The 17,892-nt window shown below is 59.4% G+C and overlaps 1 protein-coding gene across 1 annotated transcript; it reads right to left on the bottom strand.

Annotated features, from left to right (window-relative positions):
• Window positions 1–5,981: 5,981 nt before the first annotated feature.
• On the bottom strand, window positions 5,982–11,049 carry LOC101555497 (cytoplasmic tRNA 2-thiolation protein 1). The gene is made up of 3 exons (XM_055145516.1): window positions 10,919–11,049; window positions 8,995–9,530; window positions 5,982–8,245 (listed from the first exon to the last, which is right to left on the bottom strand). The coding sequence occupies exons 2-3, from the start codon at window positions 9,500–9,502 to the stop codon at window positions 7,689–7,691; spliced, it is 1,065 nt and encodes a 354-aa protein (XP_055001491.1). The 5' UTR covers window positions 9,503–9,530; window positions 10,919–11,049; the 3' UTR covers window positions 5,982–7,688.
• Between the last annotated feature and the right edge of the window lie 6,843 nt (window positions 11,050–17,892).

Genomic DNA, 17,892 nt, shown 5'->3' on the forward strand with positions numbered 1-17,892 from the left:
GGAGGCGGGCTGGGGCGAGGGCCTGTGGTACTGAGATGGCCTAGAAAGCTCGTGCTCTGTAGCAGGTGGGAGTGTTCCCCTACTCCCACCAGGTGGGGCCATTCACACATGACACGTGCCCCACGTGCAGGGCCCCGGGCTCTGGCTCCGTGACCCCGGGAACCCAAGCATGCCCCCAGCAGGACTGGGCCTGGAAGCCCCCCTCATGGCCGGGGGTGGGACCGCGAACAAGGATCCGAGCATAGGCTGCAGGGCACAGAGGGACTCCCCGTGTTCCTGACCACAGGACCTCGAAGGCTGGGGACAGGCGCCAGGGAGCAGGGCCGGGGGCATCTGGGATCCTCCTGCAGACAGGAGGCGGGCACAGAGACGCGATAAGCAGAGTCTGGGGTTTGGACAGAGGGACAGAGAGGAGGACAGAGACCACCCAGAGAGGAGGACAGAGACCCAGAGAGAAGGACAGAGATCGAGATGGGGACAGAGACCCGGAGTGAAAGGCGGGGAGAGACCCTTGCTCAGGGGAGACAGTCATTTGGCCAGAAAGGCGCCCTGCGGGCCACGTGGCGCTGGGTTTAGGGCACCCACGTGTGGTAACTTGCTCAGGCCGTGCCTGGCCCCTCCCCCAGCCTCTTAAACTCCAGAGTGACTCTGCAATTTGTCTGTGGTCCTGCCGCCCATCGCGACCACCACGCCGTGACTCAGGAGGTACCCAGTGCACCCGCACGTCCCGGCACCACCCCGTGCTCTCCCAGGCCGGACAGCCTGGCCTCAGCTCAGGGCTCAGGTCCCGCACAAAGGCTTACTGGGAGCCGGGAGGTGGTCGGCCAGAAGGGGAGAGGCCAGTGGGTACAGGCTTGGGACGGAGAAACCTCTAGAACACCCAGGCTAGGAAGGAGAGGAAGGAGCTCTGCGGGGACGCGGGGATGCGCGCCCACAGCCAGATGCGCACGGATGCCGCGTGCACGTTCCTGCCGCGCCCCAGCCGGTGGGGCCCGCAAGCACACCTGGTCCAAATGCGCGGAGACGGCGCGCATGCACACCTGCCCCAGGGAGTGACACGTGACCCATATGCGTGGGAATGATACGCGTGTGCTCCAGGAGGCAGGAACGACCACATGAACGCACACATGACCCGGGTGCGCAGGAGACTCGGGCACGCGCATGTCTGTCCGGGCACCCAGAGGGGCGGGAGCAGGGCGGGAGCAAGACGCGCGCTCCCCACGCCCTCCTTCTTGCCCACCCCCAAAAATATGTCTACGTGGATCCAGACAGTTCAAACCCAAACCAATGAAGGGCACATTGGATTCTACTTCAGTCTTTTTTTTTTTTTCTTTTTGGGTCACACCCAGCAATGCACAGGGGTCACTCCTGGCTCATGCACTCAGGAATCACCCCTGGCGGTGCTCAGGGGACCATATGGGATGCTGGGATTTGAACCTGGGTCGGCCGTGTGCAAGGCAAACGCCCTACCCGCTGTGCTATATCACTCCAGCCCGGGCACACTGGATTCAAAACCCAAGCGCTAGGACAAAAAGAGCGTTTCCCGCCAAACAGAACCACACTCCCTTCCCCCCACCCCAGTTCGTGCAGGAAGCTTCTCATTGAGGGGTCTGGCCAGGGGCTCCCTGCACTGGCTCATTCCTTATCTGCCTCTTTGCTTTCCTCAGCGGAGCAGCCCATGTGTTTCTGAGTTTGTGTGGAGCCGACCCAGGTGCTTGGGGGACTGTGGAGGTTGTGACTCATGTTTTGCAAACATTAGGTCCTAGATTTGGTCCTGGATACAGTCCCCTGAGCAGCGCCAGGAGTGATTCTTGAGCACAGAGCCAGGGGTAACTCTTGAGCATCACTGGGTGTGCCCACCCCCCAAAAAAAATATGTTGAGGGGCTGAAGTGCTTGTACAGTGGCTGGCCTGAGTTCAATATCTGGCATCCCATATGGTCCCCCAAGCCCCACCAGGAGTGAGCCCTGAGTGCAGAGCCAGGATCAGGCCCTGAGCACAGCTGGGTGTGACCCAAGACGGCATCCCCAGGGGGAAAAAAAAAATCCAAAACAAAAATATGTTAAAATGTCTAATATAGAAATGGGGAGATCGTTCAAAGGGTCGGGGTACTGACTCTGCACACAGGAGGCTCAGGTGCCATTCCCAGAACCCCCCACCCCAGAGTGACCCAGGTGTGGCCCCAACAAAACAGGCACCCCAAAGTCACTCCTGGTGTGATCCAGGGAACCCTGTGCAGTGCTGGGCATCAAACTGGGGTCAGTCCCATGCAAGGCCAGAACCTTAACACCCCTACAACCCAGACCCCAGAACTTTCTGGTCTTCTCCAGCTGAATTCCGTCCCCCCTACCCATCCTGACCCCCACCCGCATCCCACTAACTGGCCCCCTGAACCTGACTTCTCAGGGACCTTTCTTTTCTGGATTTGCCTCCCTTGCTGGGATAACCCCTAGCTGACCTGTTGGAAATGGGGGGGAGGGGTGGCGGGAAGAGAATCGCCCTTCCTTCCCGTGGCTGAATCACGTCCCAGTGTCCCCACGGGCAAGTATGGGGTTTGCTTCCTTCATTCCTCCTGCCCTTCCGCCTGCCCGTTGTCAACACATACTTGAGCAGCCGCGTTGGTCACGGCCCTAATGCAGGGCGGTAATGCCAGTGACCCAGCAGACAGAAACCTCTGCTCCTGTTCAGGATGGCGTGGGGGAAAAGTCTCGCGAGCTGCGCATCAGGCGGACGTGGCGGGCTGAGGAGGATGAGAAAGATGGAGGGTTAGGAAAGTGCCATCTTCCTGACTTTCTTTTTCCTTTTTGGTCTTTGGGCCACACCCAGCGGTGCTCAGGGCTGACACCTGGCTCTGTGCTCACCCCTACGGGTGGGGGGACTGATCCTGGCCCGTCTGCATCTAAGACGAGTGCCTCCGCCGGCGCTCTCTCCTGACTCAAACCCGGTGACTTGCATGTATTCTTTTTTTACCTCCCTCCTCCCCTTGTCTTCAGGGGACCCCACACCCTGACATTCTGCTCACACCCTTGGCTTTGATGCCCACTAGGTTGCACACGCTCACGGGGCAGGGGGTGCCGTGCTCTTAGCCTCGGCGTCCTCACACTGGGCTGCAGTGTTCTCTGCTCTCTGGGCTGACCCGCACTTCTGGCATGTCCAGAAACTGCTTCCTGGTGGCAGTGCTCAGGTATCTTTCTAGTGACAGGGCTGGCCAGGGCTTAGGCCCCCTGGGCAGTATCCACCTACCCCTGGCGGCAGGCAACCCCTCACAGTGTGTGTGTGTGTGTGTGTGTGTGTGTGTGTGTGTGTGTGTGTGTGTGTTCGTGCTAGGATGGTTCTTGGTATGTCTTAGCCCCAGGAGTTCCCCACGTGACCTTTTGCTGCAGACGGGCACTCTAAACCACTGTGTTCTTCCCCTTGGGTGTCCCCAAGATGCCTTTGACGCAGACCTGGAGGAAGGGGAAGAATCTGTCCCTGCGGAGGGGACAGCGCATGGTGAAAAGGAGGGGTCAGTGTGGCGGGGACACTGGAGGGGGCGGGGGTTGAGGAAAGCGGGGGTTGTGGCACACAAACCGAGAGGCTGAGCGAGCAGAGGCCTGGCCTGAGAGCATCCCCCCAAACCCTCGACTCTCCTCTCTGCTCCCGGAAGTGATCTGGTTTGTCTCCGGGGTGGTGGACGCTCCAGCTGTGCGTGGGGGCTGACCCGGGCTCCCCGGGCCCAGTGTTTGGGCCGGGTTGCACAGTTCTCGTGCTGGGGATTGAACCTGAAAAACGGACTCAGCCCTTTCAGCTGTTCCTGTGGCCCCCGCAACACCTTTTTAATTTTGGGGGTGGGGGAGGGTGTTGGTGACATGTGGCAGTGCTCAGGGCTGAGTCCGGGGTCTGTGCTCAGGGATCACTCCAGGCAGGGCTCAGAGGATCCGACTGGGTGCTGGGAATCAGCCCGAGGTTGGCCACACGCGAGGCCAGTGCCCTCCGCACTCGAGTGGGCTCTTCTTTCCTCATGGAACGTCCTGGCCCTTCCAGCGGGCCTGGGAGAAACAAACTGCAGGCAGCAGGCGAGGCGGAAGAGGCAGCATCCCAGGCCAGGGTGTTGCCCAAGGCGGGTGGAGGTTCTGAGCCACCGCTGGGGGTGGAGGCCGCAGAACAAAGGGGTCGCCGGTGCCTTGCGAGAGCGGTGGGATTAGCACCCAGACAAAAGGCCGGACGCCTCTTCCATTGTCCCGGGAAGGAAGCAGGAAGCGCAGGCGCGGCTGCGGGCGCGGTGCGGGGCGGGCAGGAAGTGGGGCTCTGCTGGCCCGGGCCGGCTCAGCCCGAGGGGCACTGGGTGGGCGGGGCCGCCCGAGAACTTGGCCTTCAGGAATTTCAGGAGCCCCTTGTGTGCAGTGGGAGGCTGGGCTGGGCTCGCGTTGGGTTGGGGACCTGGAGACCCAGGAGCGGGCAGGGTTGGACTGCGGGCAGTGGGTGGTGCAGGTGCACGGGTTGCTCGGTGCGTTGTGTGTCTGCAGAACTGCTTGCGGGGCAGTGGGGGGTGTCAGCGTGTCTCTGAGGTGGAAGAGAGGTGGTCCAGCAGCTCCAGACAAAGGCTTGTGGTGGTGGTGGGGCGGGATTTGTGGTTACAGGGCAGAGCTTCGGAGAGATCCAGGGCCAGGGTGCACCTGTGGGAATGGGTGAGGACGCGGAGAGAATGGGGGTGCACACTGAGGCTTCAGTCCCCCCAGGGTTCCCCGCACAGGAACCCGAGGGAGGGGGGACCTGGTACTATGAGTGTCTCTGGGCCTCTGATCAGCTGTGCTTTGGTGCATTGTTACCCCCCATCTGCAATGTGCCACACCCCCATATGCCTGAGCCTCCTGTTGTATGATATGGAAAGGGAGAGGAATGAGGTGGGTGCCCAACGCGGCCCAGTGAGCCCCTGAGTGAGTGGCAAACCCCAGCCGTCTCCCACCTCTGTTACCCAGGTCCATGGGGGCCATTGCCCCAAGCGCCCGCACCGTCTGCCGTGTGCGGGTCCCCTCAGCCTGGCCTGGGACCCCGAGCCGTCTCTAGCTCCTTTGGGTGGGAGCTCTGTCCCACTAACACTGCTGAAGCCCCCCTCACTGGTGGGGCTTAGTCTGGGGCGATCCTGGGTGCCCCTTGCTTGCACCCCTCCTGGCAATTCTTACAGGTGCTCTGTGCCGTCTCCCCTCTCACCCCGCCCTGTCCGCTGTCACTCCACTGGACAGGCCTCAGCGCCTGAACCCCCTCATGGTTCCAGGGTGGCCAAACATACTCCATTTGGCTGGGTTTGGGGGCCAGTGGCTCTCCTGCAGAGTTGCTCCTAGTGGAAGTCCATTAAGATGGGGGGCCTGGAATCCCAGGGCTCTAGCCCTCAGCCCGCTGGACTCCGTGTCCGGTGCTCCCCCACCTTTCTTCAAGCAGAAACTGGATCCTATTAAGACCATGACCTGGTGTGGGATGCCCGGAGGTGATTTCCCTGCGGGCCCTGCGGGTCCCTGTGCCTGGGCCTTGCCCCATTGCCACGTCCTGTCGAGGGGCAGGGACCCGGCAGAGAGGCTAGGGCTCCCCCTGACCGTCTCCGGGGTCAGTTGGGGGCCTAGGGTGGCGCTGATTGGGGCGCCCTCTGGCCCTGCACCCGGGACCTGACCCCCCCAACCCTGCTGGCTGCCCTCCTGGTGCCGCACCCCATCCCGGGCTGGGTGTGGGCTGCCCACCTCCAGCTCCGAGCCAGCTCCTGCCTCCCTTTCCCCTGCACACCACCTTGCATGAGAGACACACACAATGCTCCTGGGGACGGGAGTCCCCAGTTCGTTAGGGCGCCTGAGTCTGTGCCAGATCCTGGCTCCTAGTCGTGGGGGGCCGGGCGGAGAGCAGAGTGGGCATCCCCGGATGCACGGACTTCACAGTGCCCCCACTCCCCAGCGCAGCCCTTCAAGGAACCCGCACCTCCCCTCCAAAAGCTAGGAATCAAACATCTCATTAAAATGTCTTAATATATTTATTACATACTAGAATAATACTGACTACATATGAGAACAAGGGCATTTTGGAAAAACGAGTGTGAATCCAGAATTTCATCCACCATTTCCACCCCCCTGCCTATCTGTGGCTATTAGAATTTAAGGGGATTTTTTTTTTTTCTTTTTCCACCAGGGGTACTCAGGGTTTATCCTGGCCCTGTGCTCAGGAGGGACCCCAGGTGGCGGTGCTGGGACTGAACCAGGGCCACTGTGGAAGGGATCAGTGGCCACTGGGAATATTTAAATTTTGATCCCTACTGTATGGTTCAAAGTCTCAAAGAAAATGCAACCTCAAATGGCACAACTGAAGGGCAAAGGTGTCGTGCTGCTGTGCGATCCTGGGCAAGGCACTGCACCTCTCTGAGCCAGTTTTTGTTGTTGCTGCCATTTCGCTGTGCAGTCTCCAATCCAAGCCTTCGAGTCACTAGGTTCATACTTCATAACACGGGGAATGAGAGCCCAGCCCGTGGCACTATTAGGCTCCCTGGGGGGATAGACCCAGACCTGTCCCCAGTAAAAGCCTCACCTCACTAACCCTGGGGTCTTGCGCCCCTGCTGGTCAGTCTCGGCACTGCAGCTGGAGTGATTGTGGGGGAGGGAACCCCCAGGATCCTTCCCTTTGTTCCCAGGTTCTCTGGTAACTCGCTCTTTAGTCAAATTCGTCTTGCTTCTGTCTTACCTGCTCCCCTCAAAACTTCTACTTTTGCTTTCCCTAAGCACCTCCCAAATGGCCTGTTGTGTTTCTGCCTCTGCTTCATTCAGGTCTCTGCCTGATGGACCCCGCCCTGGCCCCTAGGAACTGGCTCTCTGCCTGCTTCTGGAATCCTGCCCCTCAGCTTGCTTTTCCTTGTGTGTGTGTGTGTGTGTGTATGTGTGTGTGTGTGTTTGCGCGCGCACCCACACCCGCCTCATTCCTAGCAGAGCTGGGAGTCCACTGTGAGTGCAGATGGGAACTCAGGCCTCCTGCCTGCAGAGTGCCCGCTAGAGTTTTTGAGCGATCTCTGGCTCCAATCTACTTTCTTTTCATTTGATGCCACCGAGAGACAGGATCTATTTATTGGCTTACTGTCTGTTCACTTCACTGGGACAGGGCTTTTGTCTGCTCGGGGCTGTGATCCTAGCACCCAGCACGTCCCAGTGCTGGGAACAGAGATGGTACCAGAAAAAGAAAAGTGTTGAATGAATGAGCAAACCTTTGATCACCCCTGCCACCAGCAGGCAGGACACCTGGCAGTGCCCTCCCTCGGAGGTGGGCCTGGGTGTGTTTACATGAGGGCAGTTCTCAGCCCTGGGCTGGTGGGATGGATGGGTGAGAGGGGAGAATCCGGGGGACTGCTAGGACCCTGGAGAATCTGAGCAGGGCATTTCTGATGAAGAGGCCACCAGCCTAGGACGGCCAGGAGTTGTGTAAGTGGGGGTGACTTCAAATATCCAGTCCCCTCTTGGGTCAGGAAGGGGCCAGGCTTACACATTCCTTGAAGTCCAGCTCCCCCCAGTGGCCGAAGCTTAAGTTGCTTGGACACCCCAAGACTGGAAGCTTGATGCAACAGTGCAGAAGGACCAAGGGTCTTTCCTAAGCTCCAGCTTCCGTGAGGTCCCCTCCCGCCTTCAGGCTATTGCCACGGCCACGTCCAGGGTCCCCTCGTCCCATCGCAGGGGCGCGCCGGGGCCCCTAGAAGGTGAGCTGGGCCAGGGAGGCCAGGGCGGGCTCGGGCTTGGGTTCGGGCTTGGACTCGGGCTCTGGCTCGGGCAGCCCCTCCTCGTCCAGCCCCCGACGGCCCTTGCCGATGGCCAGGCGGGGCCGGCCGCGGTTGAGGCCGTCCAGCAGGGCGCAGGCCTGGCAGAGCGCGCGGCTGGCCAGCGCCCCGCAGCGCGTGCAGGCGCCGGGGGGCGGGGGGCACGCGGCGGGGGCCAGCGCCAGGCGCTCGGCCGAGTGCACCAGGTCCAGCACCGCCGATGGCCGCGCGGCCTCCAGCATCTTGAGCAGGCGGCGCGCGTGGCCGCGGAAGGCCTCGGGCGCGTACACGCACTCCTCGGAGAAGTAGCGCAGGCGGCGGAAATGCGCGTACAGCACCACCTCCTTCTGTGAGGCCAGCTGCAGGGGCCGGCAGCGCGGCAGGGCGCCCCCCTCGCCAGGGGAGCCCAGCACCCCGCCGCGGGCCAGCCGCCCCGTGTCCCCGCGCAGGAAGTTCATGAGCACTGTCTCGGCCATGTCGTCTGCGTTGTGACCTGCGGAGAGGCACGGAGCAGGTGAGCGGGCACGGGGCAGGGACCCCCACCGAGGCCCAGAGTGTGGGGTAGCAGGTCCCTGACCGGGGCAGCAAACAGCACTGCAGAGCAGCCAGGTGCAGGTTGACAGTGGGCCCAGGAGGGAGAAACGTGGGGGACCTACCTAACTAGGGTCCCCTTGAGTCATCTGGGGGCGTATTTGGCTCCAAAAGACCAACCCACCTTGTGCTGCTGCTCCTGCACGCACGGAATGAGCGGTTGTGCCCCCTAGACCACGTGGGGACTCCCTTCAAAGTGCTCGCAGCTAGGGTCTGGAGTGACAGTACAGAGAGGGAGCCTTGCCTAGGTGACCAGGGCTAGACCCCCACACCCCATAGGGTCTCCGGAGCCCCATCGGGAATAATCCCTGAGTGCGGTCAGGAATCAGCCCTGACAGTCACAAAATCAGACATTAAATGCTCACAGGCCCTGCAGGCCCGCAGGGAAGGCGTCTGGGGTGCCGGTGGTATTTGGAAAGGGGGGGAGCGGCTGTGCATATGGACGGGCTCTACGTTCCACTCTCTGAGCCTCGGGTACCCCACTTGTGACAGAGGACCCCGGGTCTTGGTGCTTCACCGCCCACTGCGACCCCCCCATTCTGCCTGAAGGTCTGGGCTGGCTCCCGGGATGCTCTTCATCCCTAATCCCAAAGTTCTCCCCACAGAGTGCCCCCATTCTTCTCCCAGCGGGCGCCCCGCGCCTGCGCTCACCAGTCACGATGTGTGTGGCTCCCACGCGGCGTGCCCCCTCCTCCAGCGCCCTGCGCCGCAGCACCCCGCAGAAGGTGCAGCAGGCGCGGCTGCGGCCGGTGCCGGCCGTGCTGCGGGCCACGTCGTCCATGGTCCAGCCCCCGAACAGGTCCGCGTAGGCCACGACGGTGAGCGGCAGCTCCCAGAGCGCCGCCTGCTCGCGGACGGCCGCCAGCGCCGCGTCCCGGTAGCCGCCGATGCCCTCGTCCACCGCCACCAGCTGCAGCGTGATGCCCAGTCTCGGCGCCAGCTCGCGCAGCACGTGCGCCAGAACGGTGGAGTCCTTGCCCCCCGACGCGCCCACGGCCACCACGGCGCCGGCGGGCAGCAGCTGGCCCTTGGTCACCGTGTGCAGCACCTCGGCCTCAAAGGCGGTGCAGAAGCAGCCGCTGCACAGCGCCTGCCCCGAGCGCGGGCGGCGCAGGGCGGCGCGTGCCTGCTGGCAGGAGGCGCACTGTGGAGCTGGCATCGCGGGGTCCTGGCTGCAGCAGCTCCTCCTGAACCGGGAGAGAGGGGGGCGGGTTCTAGGGGATTCTGGGCTTGGGGGTGGGCATGGGGGTAGGAGCTCCCTGCCTAGGAATAGACCAGCGTGGAGCCAATGAACAGAATTCTTCGAGGCGCAGTGGTGAGAGTTTGACACGTGGGCCCCACATGGTAGACTGGGGCTTCTGCCTGCTTGTCTCACCCATCAAGGGTAATGACAGGCAGGTCACACCCAGATTGAGCTCAGATCTTGTTTTGGGGAACGGATTCACTTTCTCCTTCCATAGCCCTGATCAGAGGGACCCAGTCCACAGGGCAATTCAGAGTCTGAGAGGTGCCGCAACTACACCGGGGACCAGTCCCAGTGACAGTACGACTGGGAAGGGTGCTTGCCTCACATGCGTGCAGCCACCCCGGGTTCACTCCTTGGCACCCCATATGGTGTCCCGAGCACCACCAGGTGTAACTCCTGAGTGCAGAGCCAGTAGTAAGCCCTGTGCATCACCCAGTGTGGACCCCTCCCCAAAAAGAAAAATGCCAGGACTAGGGGGCCCAGGGGCTTGTCTCTCGGGGAAAGACAGCAGGAAGGGCAGCCTACGGTTCCCTCTGGGGCTGTGGGGGCGATGTGACACTGTCTTCAGTAGGGGTCTCACGAGAACCTATGCCATTTGGACCCCTTGCCCCAGGCTTCAGTACCCCAAGAAGACACCTGTTTCCTGGTGCCTGCTCTGCCCCGGTTCTCAGCCGGCTGGTTCCTCGCCTGCCACTGGCTCCCCCTGGTCCTATTTTCTCTCCCAGACCTAACTTCATTCTCCCTGGATTCCCTCTCTCCAATTCCTGGTTCTCCAAGATGCCCAACTTGGTCTCCTTGAGGCCGCCTGGACTGTGCTGCCCAGTGGGTGTCCATGGGAGGGTGCTCCGAGGACCCACCTGGGTTCCCACAGAGCCTTCGCTCAGCTCTGCAGTGCTCACGCCCACCCTCTGAGCCCTCTTGGGCGCTGGCTGAGTTCATCTGCAAGATGGCAGGGACAACAGCGCCCAGCTGACCACGCTCGGGCTCCAAGCTCCGTTACAGGGAGGGAGCATGCGCCTCACCCTCCGGCCAGGGCACAGGGTCCGGCTAAGAATCGGGGTCTCCGGATGTGCCAACTGGAGGCGGCGGGGAGGAAAATAATCGAAGCTGACCGGCGCGGGGAGTGGAGTGGGAGGACAAGACACGGCCGGTCTGCACAGCCAGGACCGGGACTCCTGGACAGGAGGGATCCAGGCGACTAGGAATCACAGAAACAACAATCACCACCCCCGGAAGCATCCTTAACACAAGGCACCGGGATAAAAAAAAAAAAGTTTTCTAAAAAGCGCGGGAGCCCATGAGCCCAGCCGCCACGGGACAAATACTCACCTGGCCAGAAGTCGGGGACGGGACGTTTATACAGTCACGCGGAAGCTGGCACACGGAAGTGATTCCGGAAACTACACTCCGCACAAGGGCCATGTGCCTACAACTCCCAGGATCCCACGCGGCGGCAGCGCCAGTACTTACGGCTGCTGCGCGAGCTTGGCCTTCAATTCCCAGAACCCCCTGCGCCTCCCCTTGTTGTCCCCGCCCCCTGCCTGCTGTTCCCATCACGGCCGGTTCGGTTTTATTTCTGCTCCTGCGCACGTGGTGCCCCGCCCCCGCCAATACTGTGCCAGAGGCTTGAGACCTGCCTTTTGGATTTGCTAGTTTGTTGGGCTTACGGTGGGCTTCTAAGGGGCTGTAAACCATATTACTTTACCCTTCGCAGTGGCGTAAATGTGTGAGAGGCAGATACACAGACACACGCACGCACGCGCACACACACACACATTTACACCTTTGCGCACAGCTGCGCATGCGCCAAAGCGCTGCTGATTGTGCTGGCGTACACACCCTATTGCAAGCAGCCCACCTTAAAAAAAAATTTATTTCGGGGTTGGTGTGATAGTACAGCGGGTAGGGCGTTTGCCTTGCATGCGGCCAACCCGGGTTCGAATTCCTGCATTCCATATGGTCCCCCAGCACCGCCAGGAGTAATTCCTGAGTGCATGAGCCAGGAGTAACCCCTGTACATCACTGGGTGTGACCCAAAAAGAAAAATATATTATTTTAAAAAATTAAATTATTGGGGCTGGAGTAATAGCACAGCGGGTAGGGAATTTGCCTTGCACACGGCCGACCCGGATTTGAGTCCCAGCATCCCATATGGTCCCCCAAGCACCACCAGGAGCAATTTCTGAGTGCAGAGTCAGGAATAACCCCTGTGCATCGCTGCATGTGACCCAAAAAGCTAATAATAATAATAAAATAAATTATTGTGAGAACAGTTACAGTTATCCATGATTAGGTTTAAGTCTTACAATGTTCCAACACCCATCCCTTCATCAGTGAACGTTTCCCACCACCAATGTCCCCAGTTTCCCTCCTTCCACCCTCCACCTCCGGTCTGCCTTTATGGTAGGTACTCTCTCTCCTCTCCCTCCTCTCTCTCCACTCTCTCTCCCCTCTCTTCTTTCCTCTCTCTCTCTCCCTTGAACTTTTCCTCTCTCTCCCTCCCTCTCTCCTCCCTCCCTCCCTCCCTCACTCCTTCCCACTGCCCCCCCTTTTGGGCATTATGATTTCCTGTACAGGTACTGAAAAGTCACCATGATCACTGTGGACATGAATGTTTAAAGTAGGCGAAAAGCAGCCTGCATTTGCTGCACTTGGGCACAAACATGAGACACAATACATGGGCTGACATGACAGAAGTGAATTGACTCTGAGCAAGAATCCAAGTGCCTAATGCCCAGGGCTCTTAAGGAGTCCTGCAGGAGTGACAGCAGCCCAAACCCCGTCCAGCCCACGCCCTCCTTCCCTCCGGCTGGGCAGGGTTGGAGCCAGTCCCTTCCATGCTGGGCCCATGTTGGGGACTGGCCTTGGTAGCCCGTTTGCTTTCCCTGAGAAGGGAGTGAGCAGGGGAGAAACAGGGCATGCGGGAGTGCCATGTCCCACTGACTGACCCTGTAAGGCAGAAGGGAAGGCTGCACCTGATGGGCCTTGGCCAGGCCAGAGCCACATTCTCATTCCTGAGAGAATTCAGGGAACTGCCTGCATACACAGCTGCAAAGCAGAATAGCAGATAACGTAGCTCGCTCCACTTGTAACCTTTGGCTTTCCCACAGAGTGTTCACTGCATCACTGTATCACTGTCATCCTGTTGTTCATCGATTTACTCGAGTGGGTGCCAGTAATGTCTCTATTCGTCCCAGCTGTGAGATTTTAGCAGCCTCTCTTTACTCGTCTTTCCTAACACTGCTGTATTGGAGGCTCTTTCAGAGTCAGGGGAATGAGATCCGTTCTTGTTACTGTTTTTGGAATATCAAATACGCCACAGGTAGCTTGCCAGGCTCTGCCTTGCAGGCGAATATTCTCGGTGCTTGCTGGGCTCTCCGAGAGACATATATATTTTTTTCCTCTATGATTTGTTGCCTACTTTCTGAACCCCATAAAATATGGTCTGGTAATTATGGCAAATGGGTAGGGAGTGTCTTATGATGCGTCACATGGCCGTGCGGTCCAGAAATATGTTCACTCATATGTTCACTCATATGTACACTCAGCCCAAGCGCGTGGAAAGCGGCCTGGAGCGTGGCAGTGGTTGGGTAGTGGAGGTCGGCTGCGGGGGCTGGGTCCCTTGGGGCAGGGAGGGCTCTCTCCCACCCCCCTCTGGAGCACCCCGAGTGAAAACAGCCTGGTGCAGAGTCCGGTGGCATGGTCACAGGGGCCTCATTTTATGCTCCCTTCTGGGAGAAGCAGCCGGAAGTTCCCAGCTAGGCAACCCTCTGATCTTTGTCTAATCCTTGAGGGGGTATGGGTTGAGAGGGTGAGTGGCAGGAGCCTGCAGTCAGCTCTGAAGAAGGGCTTGGACTAGAAAAGTCATCCTCACCACACCCCTGCAATATGATTGGTCACCATCCCCTACCTGCCATTCCTCTGTGGAGTGAGCAACCTTGGGGCTGAGTAACGGGCATCCGAACAGTGAGTGGAGGAAGAGGCTGGGCTGGGCAGGAGGGGGATACCAGCAACCCTGACACCTGTGGGCGAGCAGCAGAGGGGTCCCTAGCTGGCAGGAGCGGGAGTCTCCATGCACCCCACACTAGGGTGCCTTCTGGTGCAGCTGTGGGGAGGGCAGGAATCTCACTGGCAGGGGCTGGAGTAATGGCACAGTGGGAAGGGCATGGCTAGCCTGGCATGCAGCCACTGGGGTTTGACCCCTGGCATCCCAGAGGCTCCCCGGAGCAGTACCAGGAGTGATTTCTGAGTGCAAAAATCTGATCTGCTGATCAAAGAAAGTGTCTGGTCTCTGGGGACCTCCGGGTCCTGGCCTGAGACTCAGACCAGACTGAGTAATAAGAGCAACAGCAGCGCAGGGAAGCTGCAGCATGAGGTGATAGCGCATGTGTGTTCGGGACGGGGGGGGGGGGGGCGGGGGAGGGGGCAGAGAGAGCCCCAGGCTCTGGCCAGTCACAGACCCTCGTGCTCGCTGCTCCTGCTGCTCTCGTTTGCTCTTGTGGTGTCTGAGCTGGGGACAGCCAGTACAGGTGACACGATTCAAACCCACAGGAGCTGGGGCTGCTGGAGAGAGTGAATCCTGAAATGTGGGTGCTTTTTGCTTATTTGGGGCCCACACCTGCCAATGCTCAAGGCTCACCCCTGGCTCTGTACTTGGGGATCACTCAAACTTGGGTCTGCTCGTGCAAGGCCAGCGCCCTTCCCGCTGTGCTGTCCCCCCAGTCCTGGTCCTTTTGTTTTGTTTCATTTGAGGGCCACACCCAGTGGTGCTTAGGGCTTACTCCTGGCTCTGCTCTCAGGAGTTACTCCTGGCAGTGCTCAGAGGACCATATGGGGTGCTGGGGACCAAACCCGGGTTGGCTGTGTGCAAGGCAAACGCTCTCCCTGCTGAGCCATCGCTCCAGTCCGAGAACGTGGGGAGACAGCATATAGAGTGAGCTTGTCTTGATGGCATGTTTTCTCATTCTATTCTCTTTTAATTCCATATTCCCTAAAGTCTTCAGGTACCCCGGGAGCAGCATGCCTCTGCTGTGTTAGTGCTATGAGCATGCACACAGACCTCAGCGGGGATCTGCTGTGTCACAGGGGAAGCTCTAAGCCTAAGGAGGTGATGTGTTTCCTAGGTCAGCACAGCTCCTGAACATCAAGTCCTGCTCGCTGGGCTCTTCCAGGGACCTGTCAATGGACACACAGAAAGGTGTTTGTGAACAATCGCCTCTTTGCCATGCATCGCTGCACAGTGCACACCATCACACTTACTCTCCCCCCATCTCTCTTGAGCTCTCTGCAGCCAACATCTCCACCACCACCAGACAACCACATCCGTGTTTGTCCAAGTCAGCAGTGATGGGTCTGAGAGATAGTATAGCAGGTAGGGCACTTACCTGGCATGCGACTGACCTGGGTTCTATCCCTGGCATCCCATGTGGTTCCCCAAACCCTGCCAGGAGTGATCCCTGAGCACAGAGCCAGGAGAAAGCCCTGAACACCGCTGTGTGTGACCCTCCAAAACCAAAATAAATTTTAAAAATAATAAGATAAAATAATAAAACTTAAAAGCAAGCTCCCGGAAGCTTCGCGGCCTTGCGATATCTTATAGCCTACTCCCTCTAGGAGAACCTGGCAAACTACCGGGGGGTTCCTGCCCACATGGAAGAGCCTCGCAAGGTCCCCATGGTGTATTAATATGCCAAAACCAGTAACAAGCTTGGTCTCATTCCCTCTACCCCGAAAGAGCCTCCGATGTGGCATCATTGGGAAGGACAAGTAGAAAGAGGCTTCTAAAATCTCAGGGCTAGGACGAATGGAGACGTTACTGAGACGGCTCGAGAAATTTGACGATCAACGGGATGATGATGATGAATAAGATCAGCAGTGATATCGCTTAGGCACATCTACTGGGCACTCCTTACATCCCAACTTCTTGAGCTGGTCCACTGAAACAGGATTTCCTTTCCCAGACAGAGGAATTATCTGACACCAGTCGGGTGTCCTAAGTGGAGCTCACTTCCGACCGGGTGTGCACGGAGAGTGCAGACTCCAGGGACGCAGGGCCCGGTGGAACCGGTGTGTGTCCCCTGCAGACCAAGCCACCCTGGCCAGGCTGCTGACAGTGCAGCCCCCTGGCCCAGGGATCCCCCTGTGGATTCCTTTGGTTTGTGAGAATAGTGACAAAGCGAAAGGAAAGCAGGGGCCGGAGAGACAGTACAGTGGGCATGAGCCGGATCCATCCCACAGCCGAATAAGGGGACCTCAAGGTCTGACCCGCTGCCCTGCCAGGGAAGGTGAGGATTGGCCAGCAGGCCTGCCCGTCAACCTCCCCAGACCCCAGCTGGCCCAGCCCCCTGCCCGCCCAGTCCTGTTCCAACACGGTAGGCTTCTCCGAGCCTTGCTCGCCCGGCTCAAACTGCCAGTGTTCTCTTGTCCCATGGGCCTCACTGAACCCAAAATGTAATAAAAGCGACCCCCTCCCCGACGGGAGCCCAGTGAGCTTGTCCCTGGCGTGGGTGCCCGGGTTCCTCACCGTGAGCGCTGGCCCTGGACTGGTCTCCCCAGCCTCCTTTTCCTTTTTCTCTGCCTCTGTTCCCCTAGAGGACATCGGGGTCTTGGTTCAGGATCACCTTGAGGTCGGACTGTGATTGGGGCGTGTTGTGACCCCACCCCCGGAGGAGCCTGGATGGGCGTGCCCGTGGATTCCCGCGGCCAGGACCCCGCGCACGTGGCCCCGCCCACTCCCACGGTGGCCTCACGTGCAGTAGATGAAGTAGAGCAGAGAGGCGAGCAGAATCGTGACGGTGACTCCCACCAGGCTTCCTTCTATCACGTCCAGCAAGGCTTCGGAGTCTGTGGACATGGGGGGCTCGGGGGAGCCCCAGTGTGCAGTCCCCTCCTGCCAGCCCAAAGCCAGGGCCACCCTCCCCCCAGGCTCCGCCGCTACCTGCTCGCAGTGGTGACAGGACTTCGAATTCCCCCAGGTCTCGGTTGTCCCCACGCCTCTGTGGCGGGCAAAGTCCATCTCCAGGGCTATTCAGGGGGCATCTCTGAGGCGGATCTGGGCCTGTTGCGTGAGACAGCGAGGCCTGCAGCCCATGGGCGTCAGAGGGGGCAGCAGACGACGGCAGTGGGACAGGGGCCCCTCCCTGCCCCAGGCCTCTCATCTCTCCTGATGGAGGAATCGGGTCGAGGTTCTCTCTCCACCTCCAGAGGGGCCCCAGGGACGGTGGCACTCAGAGCTCCAGGTCAGATTTTAGAAGTTCCCTGATTCTGTGTGGCCAAGTGTCCTGCCGCCCAGTTCTAACTCAGAGATCATAACCCTGGCCCTAAGTACCACTATCCTGGGGCCAGAATAGATGCCATCAGCAATGGGGTGTGGGCGAGTGTGGGGGACGGGGGGGGGGGGGGCACAGCGCAGAGGACTCGGGCAGTGCCGTGACCCATCTAACACTGCAGTGATGTGCTCCTGACATAGCACGTTTGCTGAGACCCAAAGAGCATGTGGCCCCGAGCAAGAGCCCGCGTGTCAGGTGGGGCTTTAGGGGAGGTGTCGTGCAGCCATGGGTGGGACAAGGAGGGGTCGTGCATGTGGGGGACATGGGACCTCGTAGTCTTCCTGTCCTTTTGCCGTGAGACGCCAAGTCCACTAGGAAGTGTCTCAGAACATCAGAGCCTCACTGGGGAGGGGCAGGAGGAAGAGGAGGGCCGTCTGCTAGGCCAGAGTCGAGACTGTTGGGACTGTACTTCAGTGTGCCGGTACCGACCCAGCTTCAGGTTCTAGCACCACAGACCCCCGAGCATCACCGAGGACAGCCCAGAGACCAGCTCCAGACCTGGTGGCATCGCGTCCCAGGACACTTGTACTGCATTTGGGGCTAAGAATCATCACCATAGGACAGTGAGGAGGACACTCGCCTTGCGTGCAGTTGACCCAGGATCAATCCCCAGCACCCCATAGGGTCCCCTAAGCACTGCCAGGCATGACCCCTGAGTGTTGAGCCAGGAGTAAGCCCTGAGCACCACCAGGTGGGGCCCAAAAACTGAAAAGAAAGAAAGAAAGAAAGAAAGAAAGAAAGAAAGAAAGAAAGAAAGAAAGAAAGAAAGAAAGAAAGAAAGAAGGAAAGAAAGAAAGAAAGAAAGAAAGAAAGAAAGAAAGAAAGAAAGAAAGAAAGAAAGAAAGAAAGAAAGAAAGAAAGAAAGAAAGAAAGAAAAAGGGGCTGGAGTGATAGCACAGCGGGTAGGGCGTTTGCCTTGCACGCGGCCGACCCGGGTTCGAATCCCAGCATCCCATATGGTCCCCTGAGCACCGC

This window comes from Sorex araneus, chromosome 8 (assembly GCF_027595985.1).
Source record: "Sorex araneus isolate mSorAra2 chromosome 8, mSorAra2.pri, whole genome shotgun sequence".
Lineage (NCBI taxonomy): Eukaryota > Metazoa > Chordata > Mammalia > Eulipotyphla > Soricidae > Sorex > Sorex araneus.

What these genes read in the sequence shown, in the direction of transcription:
- LOC101555497 (XM_055145516.1), bottom strand. Translation starts at nt 9,502, where the DNA reads ATGCCAGCTCCACAGTGCGCCTCCTGCCAGCAGGCACGCGCCGCCCTG. An exon ending in AGCCACACACATCGTGACTG is followed by an intron (nt 8,246 to 8,994) that starts GTGAGCGCAGGC and finishes GCCTCTCCGCAG; the next exon opens with GTCACAACGCAGACGACATG.